We start from the raw sequence: 19,622 nt of genomic DNA, 5'->3' as shown, positions 1-19,622 counted from the left end.
TTGAACCAGGTGTGTGCATATAATTTCTAATACAATCAGCTCTGAGTTTATGTATGTAGAAACACACCTATGCATATAGAAGAAGGGGAAAAAATGAGAAAAAAAAAAGATATGGAATAGGTGGGGGGAATGTGCTCTAATGAATAGAGACTCTGAAGGCCAGGAAGATGTACATTATAATTCTACCTCTAACACAAAGTGTCTGTTTGATCCTAGCAAAATTATTTAACTTCTCAGTGCCCTAAGCAACTCTCAAAATGGTCAGATTATAAATTGCATAGGTGGGCGGATCTGCATTGATAGAGTTTCCTCATTCAACATTGCCCTAAAACGTGAAATCCCAGTCCCAGTCTCTGTCCTTATGTATTATTAAAAATGTATTAAGAGGCAAAATGAATGATAACAGAATTGTACTACCATTCATGTATTATCTATTCCCATCTTCATTGTAAATCTCCCTAGAAAGAGATTTGGTCCTCAGTTTGTTACTTAATGACGTCTCACTTCCATGGACACAGAAAGCCAAAAGAACACCTTTATACAATCCCAAAACATTGCAATATCTGGAAATAGTTGGATGATTTTCTACTTATTTTTACTTTTTATTCAGATATCTAATACTGAATACAAAAATCCATTTCATGCCACATGTACTTTATAAAACTTTTTTTGCCTAATCTAAGCTAAAGTAATCTTTCCTTTCTCTGGTCTTATTTTCACCTTTTGTCCTACTATTCATGATTGCCCTGCCTTATAAAAATAATATAATTATGTTTATCACTTCATTTATTTAGGCTTCTATTTCCTTATCTATAAAAGGGGAGATAGTCTGGACTAGGTAATATCAATGAGCCCTCCCATCCCTGATGTTCTATGATTTGGTGAGAGTAAACATAGTGTTTTGTTTCATATCATAGCAGCAAGCACAAGACTGGGTAAGAAATATTAATGATACTAAATGTGATAAGAGGTAATAACAACAGCGTTGCTTTCTAAACAAAGGCATGAGTCCATTTTTCATAAATCACTTCCTGTGTCCTTAAGCAATCCCAAATATGTGCTACCCAAATAGGGGAGAATTTAGTGGAAAACTTCTCCTAAGTTACTAAATTCATTTTCTTCCCCTGCCAGGGAAAAAGCTTCTTCACAAAGGTGGAGTTCAACAGTATCTCTCTTACTATTGCTATTTCTAGTGCTGCCTTCTGCTTAGGCTATTAACTACTTAAAATAAACCCCAAGTTCTCTCTGTTTTCTGGTGAGAGACCATTGGTAGCACTAAATGGAGTTAACAACTTGCTCTATTTTAAAAAATCCTAGAATGGATTTAAAGATACAGTAAAGTATATCTTATATAGTGAGCTAAGGGGCACTGGGAAAGCTCCCTTCCCTAAACATATCTCCCCTTAGCTTATGCAGGTTAACTTCCATTAGACATTCTTTTCCTTAGAAATGCATTTCTTTGGATCGTTCTTCCTAAATTTTGCTCATTGCAAATATTTCCAAGGATCACAATACAGTTACTAATATCTTAGTAGACATTATCTTAGCAGCCCTTATAAGAAGACTCAGTGTCTGAAAAACAGAGAGGCAACATTGCTGTGACAAATTGTATGCACTTCGCAATTTTGTTGAAGGCTCATCATGGTTGGGGCAGCTTGGTGTACAGTGGATAGAGTATCTGACAAAGTCAGAAAGATTTATTTTCTTGAGTTAAAATCTAACCTCAGATGTTTCCTAGCTATGTGACACTAGACAAGTTATTAATCCTGTCTGCCTCAGTTTCCTCTTCTATAAAATGAGCTGGAGAAGGAAATGGCAAACTATTCTTGTATATTTGCCAAGAAAACTCCAAATGAAGTCACTAAGAGTCAGACACATACTGGATAACAACCGCAAGAACATGGATAAACTATTTGATGAATATTCTCCCCACAGTACTGAACTTACAGTTGGACCAGAGGACAACTATAGGATTTTCTTACCTTGGACTCAACATTATCTTACACTTGTGGATCTGTGAGCTTGAAATTCTAACCTGACTTTGTGTGACAGATGTTTTCACATCCTCATCACATATTCACAATCTCTGCCCCAGTCAGTCACAGTGACTGAATATCAACAATTTCCTTTTCTGACTTTTTAAAATTAAAAAAAAAAATTAGTTGATAGTCATTGCTACTCATTTCTGGGATAGGACCAGATGGACAGAAGAATGAAAAGGAGAGAAGGTAAAAACATTTTTTAAAGGAAAATAGTTTCCCAAATGCCAACAAGTTTCATGGCAGCTGATTCTAGAGTGATGGCTTTTCCATCACACATTGCAGGTTAGACCAACTGACAAGTAACCAGCTCATCCAGGAGGGGGGCTCCCTTCTTTCCAAGGAAGATTCTTATAATCCCTTTCATCTTGTGCAAATTAACAGAACCCCCTTTTATTGTAATGTTCCCTTACCCAAGAACCAAAAGGCATTTAACTTAGCTCTCATTGGTGGCACTGAGTGTTCTGTAGGACAAGGCACTCTAGCAAGAACCACCTTGAAAAAACCTTTTTTTAATCATTCTACAATAAAATGGAGCTTCTGGTATGATTTAAAGCCTCTATGACCAAGGGAAGAGTAGAAATACAACAATCCATCACTAAGCATTGTTAAGTCCCTTACCAAATAGAAATGGATACATAATTGCCATGGGCAACATCACACTGTCCAGAAGAAGCCTGAATGGACGCAGAGCAACCAATACAACATCTTCAAAATTGAGACCCAGAACGGCTATGAGATTTGCCCAAAGTCACACAGGTAATAAGGAGTAGAACTGGGATTTGAACTTAGCTCCCAGAAAGTTCAAATCACTAGGTAAGGATAATTCATTCTTTGAGGTCAGATCTATAATTGTAATTCCTTTCAGTTCTAATGTAGAAAGTACCCAACTACCTGCACTGGAACTCAAATATCTCTACTCATATCCATGTGTGAGGCAAACAGGTTATGTTCAAAGTGAAAGCACTAAAGGTGATTGATCATCCGAAGAATGATTGCTTCCTTGGAAATTATCCATCCTGAGAAAGCACTTGGCATTCTGCAGATCCTCAGAAAACAACTGGACAGGAAGGCAAGGTGATGTAGTGAGAGGAACATCAGATTTGGGGTCAGTCAACTTGCCTCATTTAGAATTCTGATTCTTTCCCCGACCGTCTGATGGACAAGTGATGTCATCTCTCCTACTGGTCTAATACAACTTATATGTCTAATACCCACCCCCATAGATAGAAAATCTTTTGAAAAATATAAATTTTTATAGAGATGTCAGCTATTTTTATTATCCCCAAACGTTTGCCGTCAGCCACTTAGCCAACAACACATTTTATTTGGGCTTTAGTTCCAACCTCCCCCTCCACTTCCCTCCCTTTTTTTATTTTGCTTACACACACTAAAGCAAATAATCATCTTCTTTACACCAAACTGCCCTGAACTATACCCAGCTACTGCCGGGCACTGGCCCCCATGAGTTCCTCCCCACATTCCTCTTCTGAGATTTCCCCCTCTCTTTCTCTACCAAGTAAAGCAGCAGCCCAAGAAAAGTTCCTTGGTTTACCTTGAAGAAGCTCCGGAGAAAATACATCACACTGAGCATTTTGGAGGCTTCAAGTCAGGAACTGTCCGATCCCTAGAGCTTTCCAAGCCGGAGTGATTTCGTCTTCTTCTACTGGGCCTTTCGTTCCATGCTTTCTTGCTGCTATTCTGGATGGTCTCAGCCCCAGTGAAGCACTAGAGCCATGCCAGGAGCTTATGCTAAGGAGTTGCATAACAATTAAGGCTTATCTGCCGGAGCTGCACTGTACTGTACGCAGGCAAAGCAAACAGGTTTGTTCACAGTTTACTGGCCCCAGAGCTGTCTGAGTAGGCATGCCCGGAATGATGCCATGCCCAAGGAACTCACGCAAGGACGGCTGCTTGGGAGCCCTTCCGAGGAGCCTGGTGGCTGGAGAATCTCCAGAGCGAGCACATGCTCTCTTACATCCTCGGCTTCTGAATTTTTGCCAGCCCCGAGCTCCTAGTCAATGGGTGAGAGTCTCCTGTGTGGGTTTGCAATGGGTACAGAATTCCCAGTCTCCCTCCCTCACCACCCCACTCCCCACCCGCCCCAAGCCCTGCCTTCTCATGTTTATTAAAAGCTCCAGCCAGTTCTTTGCTAGGGAATTCAGCACCATTGAGGAAATGCAAATTGAGGAAGAGGTGGGGGGTGGAAGTTGTATTTACTGTTTGTGCCAGGCCTGAGAGAAAATCAGCTGGTGTCCTGAAACCTATTTAGCAGTAAGGGGTGTGGGAGGGGCGGAGATCTATCCCTGTGTCAGCCAGGGACTACAAAATCCAGCTTTGTAACTTAACTATTCAATGTGAATCTAACTTTGAGACCTATGAGCAAAAGAACCTCTCCCTGAGCTATAGACATATATATATATATATATATATATGTGTGTGTGTGTGTGTGTGTATGTATATATGTATGTATATATATATCCACATTTACGTGCAGATTTCTGGATACCTAAAAATGGTGTTATAGTACTCTTATAATCCACTTTGTATATTTACAATTATGTATTTACCCACATTAGTGGGTGTATATATATATATATACATATATATATATAAATTCACTAATGTGTATATATATACATATATATATAATATACATATGTGTATATATATATACAGTTTAGTGAATGTATATATTATAAAGGGAGAAAGGAAATTGCTTCTTTTTTCCTTTCCCTGTCCCCCAGAAATGAGGCAGGTGATAGATAGAATTATAGAGCAGTAATATATATATATAAAACATACACTCAGATAACAGAAGTAACAAAGTGTTAATATGTTAAACTGAAGGAAAGAAAACCTGCCCACACCCTGATATACCTGCAGAAAGCTGTAAGAGAAAAATTCCTCATAGATGTGAGAAAGGGAGCTTGATATCATGCCTAAGATAACCATCCAAAAGTTAACCTTGCCAGCTCTGAGACACTGGAGGCAAGAAGCAACTTTGAGGACTGTGGTCACTGGCCTCCTCTACTAGAAGGCAACAGATGAGAGGAATCCACATTTGCCATGGTGTGTTGCAGTAGAGCTATTTAGCCAGCAAAAACATTTCACTCAGAGGGAAACAGCATGAGGACACCACAAGAAGAGAAAAGAGATATCAGGACCTTGCAGTACTCAAACAGTGAGTTCCCTTAGTCGCATAGATCAGTACCTCCCTAACAGAGTTCTCTAAAATTTGTACATATTCTTCCTCTTGATATCATATGTGTTCATGGAGAGAATACCCAGATTGGTACAGAGTGTGGATGTTGATTTGTAGATATAGTTTTTACTACATCATCTTTTTAAAAAATTGTTTTTGTTTTATTTTAATTCACAGAATTTTATGAGTATTTTCATAATATAGTATAACAAAATTCATTGTACATGAAGCTGAAAAAATCTATTATATACAACTTGCTTTTCATTTTAAATATATAATAGTTATCACATAAATTTCTTCTTTTCTTCCCTCCTTCCTGCCCTATGTATGCATGTATATATATATATAAAACATATATACATATATATAATATTCTTTACATAATTCTATTTATCAGCTTTCTCTATGCCATCTTAATAACAACTAGCATTTATATAGCCCTTCAAGATTGGCAAAGCACTTTATAAATATTGTTTCATCTTATCTTTATAAGAACCTTGAAAGTTAGGTGCTATTATTATCTCAATTATAGACAAAAAAACTGAAACAGAGAGTAAGTGACTTATCTAGGACCACACAGCAAGTATGTTTCTGAGGCTAAATTCAGATTTTCCTGACTCCAAGTCTAGTACTCTATCTGCCGTACCACCAGCTGCCTTTGTTTTGATTTAATTACATCTCCTAGATGACTATTAAAGTTAAGCTTACCGTGAGCAAGAGTTTTAGGAATATGAACCCACTGACCTTGGGAAGTCAACCTGTATCCTAGATGGACCAAGCTGGGGAGCAGCCCCTGGAAGGGCTCATTCAAATGATCTCATTAACATCAATATTCTTTCTCATCAATCATCTGATAAGCATTTATTAATGCTTATCTTACTACATTAATGCTAAATGTCTACTGATCCTGAATCTAGGGTTCCTTCCACTTATAACACACTGCTCTCCATCCAGTCATTCTCTTGACTTCTATGGTGCCATAGAGGATAAAGTTTGCTCATCCTTAAGTAAGGGAAATTTGGGTTTGAGTCTTAGGTCTGACACAAACTATTTTTGTGACCCCAGGAAAGTCATATAACTCTTTACAGTGTCAGGCAAATTTCTAAGACTATAATTGAAAGTAATTCTGATCTGTGAAGATGAAGAGGGAAATTGAATGCAGGAGATTCCAGATGTGGGGACCTGGACATTTATGTAGAATAGCAACTCATCTGAAATTTGCAGTCAGACAATAAGCATTTATTAAGCACCAATTTGTTCCAGGTACTGTGCTAAACTCTGGGAATTCAAAGAAAAGCAAAATATATTCTGTTCTTAACGAGACATGGGGGAGACAACATGCAAATAATTATGTACAAATAAGCTATAACCCTGATAAACTGGAGATAATCAATAAAGGGAAGATACCAGCATGGAGGGGAATTAGGAAAGGCTTCTTTTAGAAAATAGGGTTTTACTTGAACGTGAAAGAAGTCAGGGAAGCAAGTAGAAGAGAAGAAGAAGGGGAGTATTCCAGATATGGAAGATGACCAATGAAAATTCCTGGAATTTGGAAATGGAGCATCTTGCAGGAGTAGAGAGATAAAAGGCCTAGTTCAAGGAAGAACGAGGAGATAAGTATCCCTGGATCACAAACTGTAAGTAGACTGGAAAGGGAGTAAAGGGCTGAACTAGGAAAACTTTGAATTCCAACTAGATTTTATATTTTATCTAGAAGTGTTAGGGAGCACGTAAGTTTATTGAATGAGGTTACAAAGAATGACAGTCAGATCTGCACATTAGGAAAATTAATTTGACAATTAAGTAAAGAATAGACTGGAATGAGGAAAGACCTGTCAAAATAAGAACGTTCAAAATAATTATTGAGTCTATTCCTTTGACTGAAAAGCCAGCACTCTTTCTAAAATACCTCACAGCCATTAAGGTCCATTTTAGCTCCAGATCCTACAACCCTATAACCTCTTCTAATTCTAAACATCATAAAGTCAGGTCTCTTGGCTACACTGTCCAGTCTGTTTCATAGTACTGCACTATTTCAAGAAATAATAAGTTTTTAACAATGAAGTGATTCAGACCAATTCCAATGGACTTGTGATGGAGAGAGCCATCTGCATCCAGAAAGAGGCAGATGGGTACTGAATGTGGATCACAACATAGTAAGTACACCTTTTTTGTTGTTTGCTTGCTTTTCTTTTTCTTTCTCATTTTTTCCATTTTTTGATTTAATTTTTCTTATGCAGAATGATTAATGTGAAAATATGTTTAGAAGAATTACACAGGTTTAATCTAGATTGGATTGCTTGTTTCTAGGGGAGAGGAATAGGGAAGGGAGGGGAAGAAATTTGGAACACAAGATTTTGCAAGGATAAAATTATCTTTACATGAATTTTTAAAATAAAAGGCTATTATTAAAAATTAAGAAAAAAGAAATAAGAACTCATATTTACAAGTCTATGGCAATCACAAAATACAAAGTACTTTTTTTCCCTCAAAATTGCTCTAAGATAGGTATGATGTCTTCCCTTTCTTTCAGCCTCTTTACAGATGAGTAAACTAAAGCTTGAAAGAGATGAAATCTCTTAGATAGTAGGAGGCAGGGCTAGAATAAGTACTCAAACTTAGGTCATTAAATCTAATGCTCTTTTGACTAGACCAGGCTGCTCCACACACTAACTTCCTGTGTAGCTTTTTAGGAAAAGTGAATGCTATGTTGTTAAGTGAGATCCCTGTCCTGGAAAAAAGCTCATTGGAAATACCAACTGCCAGGCTGGGTGCTAAATAGCAGAGTGGATCCTGACTGACTGGAAGAAGGCCAGGGTGTATTTAATCTTCACAGGCTTCTTCCATCCTCTGACCCAGAGTTAACTGCCAGCTCCAGGGCACTTCACCTGCTGGGGTGAGGGGGTGGGAAATGTTTCTAATCTTACAGGCCTGAAAGGAGTGGTCCACCAGCAGGCTCTGGGGAGGGTGTGGTCAGGCAAAGTAAAAGAGAAAACATAGCACTTGGGGAAAGCTCTTGGAGGAAAAATCCAGTCTTAAAAACACAGGGGGAAAGAAGGCTAATCCTATGTAAAGGCAGAATATTATTTGAAAGTCCTGGGAAAGGATGCCATAAAGCTAGCCTCCTAGGCCACTAACTACTAGCCTGTCACTATAACTGAAATATAGATTTCAAAATATATTTATTTCAAAATTATTTCTTTGGTTCAATAGGTTTTAAAACATATTAATGTATAGTCTATTGACTATTGATCATAAATAATATAATAATATAATTTAAGTTATAAGGATACAATCTAATCACATCCCCAGAGAAGAAAAAGGAATAAATAACTTTGCAGGGATGTGGGTCATAGAGTTGGTACATTTTGTATATTATTTATATATATATATATATATGTATATGTAGATATAGAGAGGTAATGTATTGATCGATTTTTGATGATTAAAAAAATTTTCCCTTTTTTATTTATCCTTTAAAAAATTCTTCATCTTAGGGGATGCCTTGAGGAATATGGGAGGAAATGTAAGTGATGTAAAAAAAATCGATAAAGTCTATTTTTTAAAAAAATATACTAGATAAAAATTGTACAATCAACAGGCAATATAAGGTACATCAATGAAGAGACTATCCATAAGGATGATAACACCTACCCATCTGAATAGGGACTTTCTGTTCAAAGTTCAGGACTTTTTCCTCAAAAAGTCAGTATTTTTCTCACAACAACCCATTGAGGTAGTGAAAAAAGAAAGCATTTGTTACAAAGCTATTAAGCAAGAATTGGTCCAAATTAAGTTTCTTTCTTTATCCCTAAGACTTCCCTGTCCTTTTAAAAATTAGTGTCTTTCTTCTTTTCTCCTCTGTTTCTTCTATTTCACTTATTATCTTTTTTATCCTGTACTCTCCTATATCACTCCTGAAGGGATGAATTTACTGAGTATCTTCTATGTACTTAATTCTGATATGCTAAAAGACACGAAAGAATTATTGATAATAATCACTTATAATAATCCTATTAGGTATTATTATTGCCATTTTACAATTGAAGAAACTGAGAGATAGAGGTTAATTTACAGTCATTAATCATTTGATACCTACAACAACCCATCCCAAAGAGAGGGTTATAGAAGTTCAGGAAGGTTAAGTGAACTTGCCCATTTGATGATAAAGACAGGCCTCCCTCCAACCTTGGGCTTCAGACTCCAAATTCAGTGCTCTTTGCATTACACCTCAGCTAGCTTCTGTAACAGCCCTTCAGAGGCAGGGAGACAAATGAGATGCATAAATCAACTTGTTAACAAGACTTATGACATAGCATACACTGGTGGGTTTTGTTCATACTGATTTCATTATCTTGAGAAGCTTCCAAGGAATAAACTCCAATGTGCCAATTAGCAACTGGCTGTTGTTGGGACCCAGAGAGGTGAAATGATGTGGAATCCATGTAGTATGTGGCAAAGGCAGCAACTGGCCCCTGACCGACGTGATGTGGCTTCTCTACATGCCATACAGTCCTACATACGTGCATATTCATATGTATAGTACGAATATATACATCAGATAATAAGTATCCCAAAAGTCTTAGTTCAAATGTAACTTAAAATTGAACTAAGGTTTTTGGGACATTCTGTATATGTATGTTAATTTTTAAAAATTGGATTTATGATTTCTTAGGTATAAGACCTTAGTTGATTAAATTGTCAGTTAGTCAGTTGAGTAAATTCCTTTTACAGAGAAATATCTCCCCACCCCTTGCGATTTATATTTATAGAAAGTTGCCTGGGGCTCTGAGAGATTAAAATGACTTTAGAGGGTCAAAAAGTGGTGATGTGTCAAAGCAGGGACTTAAACTTTGATCTTCCAAACTTCCAGCTCATAGTTTCTCCCTCCCTCCCTTTTTCTTTTCCTCCTCCTTCCTTCTCCCCCCCTCCTCCTCCTTTTCCTTCTTCTTCTGCTCTTTCTTTCTTTCTTTCTTTCTTTCTTTCTTTCTTTCTTTCTTTCTTTCTTTCTTTCTTTCTTTCTTTCTTTCTTTCTTTTTCTTCTTCTTCCTCTTCTTCTTCTCCTTCTTCTTCTTCTCCTTCTTCTTCTTCTTCTTCTTCTTCTTCTTCTTCTTCTTCTTCTTCTTCTTCTTCTTCTTCTTCTTCTTCTTCTTCTTCTTCTTCTTCTTCCTCTTCTTCTTCTTCTTCCTCTTCTTCTTCTTCTTCTTCTTCCTCTTCTTCTTCTTCTTCTTTTCTTCTTCTTCTTCTTCTTTTCTTCTTCTTCTTCTTCTTCTTCTCTTCTTCTTCTTTTCTTCTTCTTTTCTTCTTCTTCTTCTTCTTCTTCTTCTTCTTCTTCTTCTTCTTCCTCTTCTTCTTCTTCTTCTTCTTCTTCTTCTTCTTCTTCTTCTTCTTCTTCTTCTTCTTCTTCTTCTTCTTCTTCTTCTTCTCCTTCTTCTTCTTCTTCTCCTTCTTCTTCTTCTTCTTCTCCTTCTTCTTCTTCTTCTTCTTCTTCTTCTTCTTCTTCTTCTTCTTCTTCTTCTTCTTCTTCTTCTTCTTCTTCTTCTTCTTCTTCTTCTTCTTCTTCTTCTTTTTCTTCTTCTTCTTCTTCTCCCCCTCCTCCCCCCTCCCCTTCCACTTCCTCCCCCTCCCCCTCTCCCTCCTCTTTCTCCTCCTCCTCCTCCTCTTCCTCCTCTCCTCTTCTCTCTCTATCTCTCTCTGTCTCTCTCTTTCTCTCTCCTTCTCTCTGTATCTGTGTCTCTTTCTGTCTCTTTGTTTCTCCATGCCATGCTTCTTCACATCATACATTAGAAATATAATAAAACATCCACTCAAATTATAATTATAATAAAACTTCCATTAAAGCTTGACTCAGATGCCTCCTGATGGCATAGGGCTGACCCTGGATTCTAAAACACTTTGAGGCTGCAAAACACAAGTTCTATCAGGCCCTACCTACCAAGCTGGAAAAATTTCAAGTTCAGGCCCAGTGATGGACTGCATGTCATCCCAGAGCCAGCCTGGCTAAGTCTGGAGAGGCTCACTATCTGAATTTGGAGAAGATAGAGATCCTTGGGGACATTCTGTTATCATGCTGAGAAGACAACAGAAAGAGTCCCCAGACAGATTTATTCACAGGTTGTTGAAGTACTGAAGTTACCAAGTATTAAATAATCTGTGGTTTTGATAAATCAGTAAATAATGATTAGAGGACAGGAGAAGAACACATGAATTCATAAGTTCAGGTCACACAGTTCAGATAGTGACTGAAAATGGAAGGAGAGGAAGGAGAGATGAGTATAACTTGTAGAAGTTGAGTAGATCTTGGACCCTTTAAGGAGATGCTCAGGGAGGATGTGGACAAGAGCTGAAAGTATATGTCTCTTGATCAGGACAAGAATGGATTCGCTATCTCTTCTATGTAAGTGTTGATTATGCAACATTTATGCCTTCAGTCTTCACTCTTGAAGTAAACAAGTTTCTTTTTCCTTCCTCTCTCGCTCCCCATATCTAATCCATCCAGTTGTAAAAATCTGCTGATTTTACCTCCATGACATCTCTCACATGTGCCCCTTTCATACCTCTAGTACTGCTACTTTCCTGGTGCAAGCTCTCATCTCTTAGCTTAACCATTGCCATAGTCTTCTGGCTGGTATCCTCACCTTAGGTCTCTCCTTACATCCTTCACACAATTAACAAATCAATCTTCCTAAAGTACAGGATCTTAACTTATCAATCTCTTATTTAATAAACTCCCAAGGACTCCTTATTACCTCTAGGATCAAATTTTTAAAATCCCATTTGGCTTTTAAAGCCCTTCACTCATCACTTGGCCCAAGTCTATCTTTCCAGTTTTCTTACAACTAACCCTTCTCTGGCTACTCTATGATCCAATAACACTGACTTTCTTGATGTTCCTCAAACAGGGCAATCTATTTTTTGATTCCATCCACTTTCACTGACTTTCCCCCATATTTAGAATATTTCCCCTCCTGGCTTCCTTTACACCATAACTAAATGCCTACCTTCTGCAAGAAGTCTTTCTGTGAAGGCAGCTAGTGGTGCAGCAGATAGAATACCAGCTCTGGAGTCAGGAGGACCTGAATTCAAACCTAGTCTCAAATACTTAACACTTACTAGTTGTGGGACTCTGGGCAAGTCACCTAATCTCAATTACCTCACCAAAAAAATAAATAAATAAAAAGTCTTTTTAGATACCCTTAAGGCTAATTCTGCTCCTCAAAAATTGTTTCAAACATATCTTGTATATATCTTATTGTACTTAATTGTTTGCATATTGTCTCTTCCATTAGACTACAACTCCTTGAGATCTGGGACTATTGGAGTTTTTCCCCCTTTCTTTATATCTCCATCACTTAATACAGTGCCTTACACATAGTAGGTACTTTATATTGCTTGTTGACTTGCCCACTCTTGGCTAGCCTGAGGGTAAGTTTCTGTTTAGGCTGTTACTCCAAAGCAAGGGTGTGGAAGGTACAGGCAAGGCTGTGCCAGCCCATTCAGGCTCCAGAGAACAGACTGTTAAATCTTCAGTGAGCATTTATAGCCTGGAAATCAGCAAACAGTATAAATCAGAGCTTAATTTATCATTCTGTTTATTTGCCTTGACTTAAAAAAGTAATGAAGAAAATGTTAATGTGGATTACATTTAAAATTGCATCCTGCATACATTCCTCCCTCCAGAGAGCCATTTATTAAAACATACTGCCAGCATACTCCTGGATGTGCTATGACAGATTAAAACAATCAGGCCCATATTCCAAAGGCCATTATCCCAAAAAGATCCCCAAAATCCTGAGGGGAAAAGAGCATGGGGAGCAGTGTAAGAGGAAGTAACTTCTTAGACTGGGATGCTGGCCTTTCTTTCTCCCTACTCCCCAGATATGGGATATATATATTAGAAAAGGCCCACTCCCTGAGGCTGGTTTATAAGATCATAGGTTTAGAACTGGAAGGAATTATACAGATCATTTACAAAAAACTGAGGAATCCAGAGGTTAAGTGATGTGCCAAGAGGTCGCACAGATAATGAGACTGAACAGATTTGAATAGTTGTTTTTGGCCCCCAGTCCCCTATTCTTTTTGCCACGCCAGGAGCTATGCTCACCCTCTCTAACCCTGCCAACTTCTCCCCATGTCCTGCCAGATTCCTTCTATTCTTTAAATAAGTAACCTCCTTATTCTGATCACATTCCAGTGGTTTTAAATCTGGGCTGAGTCATAATCCAGCCTTATTTTGAACTGGAAGAAGAAAAAACCCAAAACCCAACCCACAAAGGAACTTGAGACCAAAAGGGTGATCCTAATTTCCATAATATCTGGTCTGGCTGAGTGACCCCCAGAAGCAGTGTTATGCAGCTTTCCCTTGGGGATCCAGCACATGCTTCCCTCAGCCTGAAATCCATTCACTCCGTGCTTTCACCTGTAAACAACCCAGACCACAGAGACAGTCCTGGCAGCTGAGCAGCCGACATAAATATTCCTGTCCCAAGCCACCAGACCCTGGGGAGGCAGCCATCAGTTTAATTTCTTAAGCAGAGCACTTAAGTCCTTCCGAGTGGCATATGTGGGGAAGCCCAGCTGACTTTCCACTGGGGCATGAAAAAAAGGAAATTAGGATGACTCAAATAGTGTCCAAAGAATAAAAATATTTTAAAAGAGCAACAATGATAATACTTTATATAATACTTAGGTCTTAAGGGTTACCAAGGAACAAGCAATGTATATATAATAATGATAGCTGATAATTACATATTGCACTAAAGTTTACAAGGCACTTGATATGCATTAGCTTTCTGTAGTTTCACAGCAACCCTGAGAGGTAGGTACTAGAGGTATCATTATCCCTATTTTACAGATGAGAAAACTGAGGCACAAAGAGAGAATATGACGAGTAACAGCACAACTGGGTGCCACAGTAGACAGAGTGCAGGGCCTGAAATCAAGAAGGCCTGCGTTCAAATCCAGCTTCAGGTATTTATTAGCTGTGACCCTGGACAAATCACTGACTGACCCCCATTTACCTATCCAGCTTCCTTAAATGTAAAATGAGAAAGAAATGGCAAACTATTCTATTCTTTGCCAAGAAAACACCAAATGGGTCATGAAGAATTAGACATGACTGAATGACTGAATAACAACACAATTACTATTATTTTTTAATTTTAAATTCTTTATTTTTCTGATTATTTATGTATTTTTACATACATATTTCTTTATGGATCATGTGGGGAGAGAAAAAATCAGAACAAAAGGGAAAACCACAAGAGAAAAAAAGGGGAAAGTGAACACAACTAATATTACTAATGGGATTTAAATTGAGTTCTTGATTCTATGGTCAGCCCTTTATCCAGTGTAGTTGCTAGGTGGTCTTGTGGTTAGAGTGTTGGATATGGAGTTAGGGAAGCTATGTTTTAAATCTTCATCAGAAACTTACTGTTTTAGGACCATGGACAAGTAATTTAATCCGTTTCAGAAGATTCTTTAAAAGATGGTTTTTCCCTCAGAATGTTAATATGAGCATCAAGTGAAATACAGTGCTTTACAGATCATGAATGCTTTATAAGTGTCTGCTCACATCATGACACTGATCGTTACAAATGATTTATTAATAAATAATGTGATAAACAATAGATGTGAGCTATATATATTTCTACATGCCAGTAGACAAGATAGATCAGAATAAGTTCTCAATATTGTCTTAGGGAAAATAGTTTTTTTTAAATATTAAACTAAAGAATATCTGTCCACAGGGGTCAGTACTATTGAGGTTCATTGTGAATTCTGTAGCTCACCAACAACAACTAGTAGGAGAAATTTCTCCAGCTTCGGGTAGCAGGTTTTTTCTGTCCCTCTTTCTGTCAGGGCACAGGGATCTACATTTCCTTCCTCAAAGAGACATGGAAGTAAGGAAGGGGATAAAGATTAATTGGAGAGCAAAAGAGAAACATACTTCTATCCCTCAACAACCTGGGCATACCCAGGGACAAACAAGCAACAGAGTTAATGGGGAGTGTTGACAGTGGGGGTACAATTTGTGCACCAGTAATTTTCAGTGTGGTTCAAGGATTGCTAGGAATTATCAAGACCCTTTCAAAAAAGTCCATTATGTCAAAACCATTTTCTCCCCCCCTCACAACTGAAATCCTTTTTTGTTTTCAAAATACATATATAGTTTTCGACATTTACACTTGCAAAAACCTAGTAAAACTGTTTTCATAATAATACTAACATACGTTACTTTCTAAGAGAATAAATATCTATAGATACAGCCCACACAAACAATTCTTTTATGAGTTAAAAGGGATCCTGAGATCAAAAAGTTTTAGAACTTCTTGTTTACAACTGATCCTTCTTTTGGATTTTTTAATTTCCCAAAGCACCTTCATATCTATTATCTCATTTAATCTTTGAAATAACCTAATGAGTAGGGAGAGTAATTAGTCTTTTTCCTTTCTGACAGATGCCAGTGAACCTCAGTCAAGTTCAAGGTCACAAAGTGAACAGTTCCACAGCCAAGAAGTTTGGTCTTTTGAATACCAGCGCTCAGGGCTCTCTCTATACATTTCTCTTCTTGGGTTTTCTTCAGGAACCCCCTGGGAGCCAACCTCTTGAGATGCTCAGCTGCTAGACTTGGACTGAATTTCTGGCATGCAGCTCAGGCCAGTGAGCTTCAAGCCCAAAGATTATGTGAGAAACGTACACTTTCTGCCTCCCCTTGTCTATATTGGTGGACCTACGGCTATTGACTTTAGCTAACTGCCAAGTCCTTCCTGCATCAAAGACTGGAGTGCGAATAAAGTTGGTCCTTTCCAACTTTAAGAAAGGATTAGCTTTCCTTGGAATAGAGTTCTGAGTGGATCCCTGGCCAGCAATCACTTCTCTGCCCAGTTCTTGCATGGAATGGATACCAAACCACAGTTGTTCCCCATGGTTTGACCTATTTAAATGTCTACTTTAACTAGTAAATCAGCACTCCAGAGAAACTGCTCAAGGAAGAGCTGAGTTCAAATTCTGCTTCAAACACTTTCTAGCTGTTACAATCAAGTGAAATAATATATGTAAAATGTTTTGCAAATCTTAAAACAGCCTATAAATCATAGTTGTTGTCATCAAATATGAGTCAGAAGACCTACGTTCAAATTCTTTTTTCCATATAGTAACCACAGGGTAATGTTAGCCAATTAAACTCTGCAAGTCTCAATTTTATCATTTGTAAAACAGCTGATAATGATGATGAGGGTGGTGATACAAGACTGACAGTATCAACGTTGCATATATACAATGTACTTTTGAGCATTTAACAATTTTTTCTTTCAATACTGTCCTAGGGAGAGAAACCACAGGGATACCAATGGTATTGTTCAGTCATGTCCAACTCTTCACAACCCCATGGTCACATACTAGTTCCTTCTATGCTCTGCTCTCTTGAAATATGTCCAAGTTCATATTCATTATTTCCATGACAGGACATTTTATCCTCTGCCATTCCCTTCTCCTTTTGCCTTCAATCTTTCTCAATTCTAATTTATCTTGTCTTCTCATTATGTGATCAAAAGATTTAAACTTCAGCTTCATTATTTGAGCTTCCAGTGAAAAGTCTGAATTAATTTCTTTCTTAAATGTTGACTGATTGAATCTCCTTGCTATCCAAGAGACTCTTGGAAGTTCTTTCCACCACCACAATTCAAAAAGCACTGATTCTTAGCATTTTTTCTAGTCGAACTTTCACAGCCATACAGTGTAGGTTCCTTAAAAATATAATTATCTGGACCAAGAGTGTCAGACAAATGTAACTGATTGATTTTTAACAAAGTAATTAAAAATGGGATACAACATTGATAATGTAAATATATAGTTTTTGACATCAATGCACATCTAGTAAGAATCCTCATGAATGATCTAGTGACCCCCATTTCTACTTGAGTTTGACACAACTTATCTAGACCATTATGTCCACTTTATATTTGTGTCCTCTGGCATCTAGGGGTAACTCCAGGTGGGGGACAGGAAAGTTACTGGTAAGGGGAGTCATGGGGAAAAAAGCTAGAAAGTCATTCAGCCAAAAAGTATTTATTGAGAACTTCCAATGGACCAAAATATACATTATGTTAAATCTGGGGGAATACAAGGGAAAGAGAAGCTAGTCCCTAATTTCAGAAAATGTCCCATCTAAGAAATGGGTCAGGAAAAGCCTTGTCCTAATATATAGTTATTCCTTCTATGTCACACCTTTCCCTATCATGGTTCTGATTTATTGTGAATCAGCATAAGAAATTAAATGAGAATTTGGGAGGAGTTTTGTGGAAGCCACAGATGACATGTGAAGACTAGCAGACAATGGAGAAAAATTTTAGAAAGTCGAAGTGCATAAAATATATGTATGGTATTGTACAATAACAACATATTTTATCTTTTAATACCATAATAATTCAGTCTTCTTCTCTGGTACAAAGAGAGGGCAAAAAAATTTTACATGAATTGTTCAAATACGCAGGGGCACCCTGCCCATAACCCCCATGATGTGAAAGGGATATGAACCCGGGGAACCTCCCATCTCACCCAACCTGTGGTGACTCAGTTCTGAGGACCACAACTTAAAGCTATAGGATGACATATCATAGGACTTAGAACAGGAAGGAACCATCTAGATGAACAGTTTGATTTGACATATGAGTAAAGCAGGATTTAGAGAAAGAAAATCACACATTTAGTTCTTCCAAACGGTACCAGAAATCCAGCCTAGAAGAACTTTGGAGGTCTGAACTGAGGGGGATTCCCACGTTTGTATATTCTCAGATTCCTGACAGAGTAGCACCAATGGTGGCAGGGAGATTCCAGAATAGCAGGTGGGGAGTGGAACAGAGCCAAGGTACATAAAAGACTGGCTAGAGGGAAAAGGTGAGAAGCAATTCAAATTCTACTAATCTTCCTCCAGTACGATTCTTTTGATAGGCTCCCTCACCAAATAAATAAATAAGATTATTCTCTTTTTTTGGAAATTTTATGATACTCATCAGTTCCATATAATCTAGCATCTTATTCTCTTCTATTTCAAGAAAGGGAAGGGAATAAGCATTTATTAAGTGCCTACTCTGTGGGAGGACCTGTGTTAAGCACTTAGTACAAATATTTCCTCATTTTATCAAGGGTCTAGAGCCTAATAGGGGCATGCAGGTGGTACATTGGTTAGAGCACCAGATCTGTAGTCAGGAAGACCCAGAGACTTACTGTCTATGTAATCATAGTCAAGTCACTTAGCCTTATCAGCCTCAATTTCTTCATTTGTAATATGACCTGGAGAAGGAAATGGCAAAGCACTTAAATATCTTTACCAAGAAAGTCCCCTAAGGAGTCACAAAGAGTTGGACACAATTGAAAAATAATTGAAAAACAAGAATAACTTGGGCCTGGTAATATAGCACAATTAATGCCTGTGGATCAACTTATGATGCTACAGTAGAATACTATCTTCTTGAGGGCAGGACTGATTCATCATTTTGTCTTTGCATCCCCAACATCTACTTCAGTAGCTCATACATAGTAGGTCCCTTTAACAAATGCTTGTTGAATTGAATTGTCTCTCCAATTATATTATAAGCTCCCTGAAGGCTGAAATCTCATTTTTTACAATATTTCTTTAGTATCACTCTGATAATATAGTACAACTAGTGCTCAAAACAACTGATTCCTCCCAAGTCTATTAACTGAACAGGCTTTAAAGCAACTGTCCTAAGAAAAGAACATCTGGGGAGTCCCTAGATATAATCATCCTCAAAGGGAAAAACAGCTTTGTTCTATAGAGTTAAGAAATAAAATTTTTGTTATGACAATCACTCTTTTTATCCCACAAATCAAAGGATTTATCAGTGCTAGAAGGAACATCAAAGATCAATCCTTCAAGCCACCCTCTTCACTGATAGGTAAGGTAAGGTGACTTTCCTGGAATTACACAGACAGGAAGTAGAAACAACAGGATTCAAATCCGAATGTTCTGCCACCAAATCCAATGCTTTGGAATCCAATGCTAAAGAAGGAAACTGGCTTACCTTATACATGTCGCATCATGGAATTATCAAGAGGAAAGTAAACTATAAAGCATAAAATATATTATTAGTTTATCAATAAACATTTATAAACACCTATTATACAACAGGTACTGTGCTAAGCAATGGGGATACAAAAAGAGGCAAAAGATAGTCCCTTTTCTGCAGAGTTTTCAATTTAATAAAGAAGATAACAAGCAAACAAATATGTGCAAATAATCTATATACAGAATAAATAGGAATATATGTATAGGCAATACAAGAATATATATTTATGTGAAATATTTACAGGAATATATGTACACATATATATAGAGAGAACATATACAGAAGAAA

The 19,622-nt window shown here is 37.6% G+C and overlaps 1 protein-coding gene and 1 long non-coding RNA gene across 3 annotated transcripts in view; one reads left to right on the top strand and one right to left on the bottom strand.

The window, feature by feature from the left end:
- ARHGEF4 (Rho guanine nucleotide exchange factor 4) overlaps positions 1-19,622 on the bottom strand; it is a 503,177-nt gene that overhangs the window by 392,644 nt on the left and 90,911 nt on the right. The window contains exon 1 of one of the 2 annotated variants that reach the window (XM_074301691.1): positions 3,595-4,076. The exons of the other annotated variant lie outside the window; for it this stretch is intronic. Coding sequence (XP_074157792.1) covers positions 3,595-3,633 — 39 coding nt within the window. The 5' untranslated portion in view covers positions 3,634-4,076. Of the gene's footprint in view, positions 1-3,594; positions 4,077-19,622 lie in introns of those variants that run through there. 2 annotated transcript variants of the gene reach the window in all.
- On the top strand, positions 6,076-17,755 carry LOC141561736 (uncharacterized). Its single transcript, XR_012488140.1, has 3 exons — positions 6,076-7,400; positions 14,099-14,214; positions 15,704-17,755. It is a non-coding gene; the product is annotated as an uncharacterized LOC141561736 (long non-coding RNA).

The sequence above is a fragment of the Sminthopsis crassicaudata genome, chromosome 3, assembly GCF_048593235.1.
Source record: "Sminthopsis crassicaudata isolate SCR6 chromosome 3, ASM4859323v1, whole genome shotgun sequence".
Lineage (NCBI taxonomy): Eukaryota > Metazoa > Chordata > Mammalia > Dasyuromorphia > Dasyuridae > Sminthopsis > Sminthopsis crassicaudata.
Note: the sequence above shows the minus strand (reverse complement) of the source record. Positions and strands in the feature narration are given on the sequence as shown.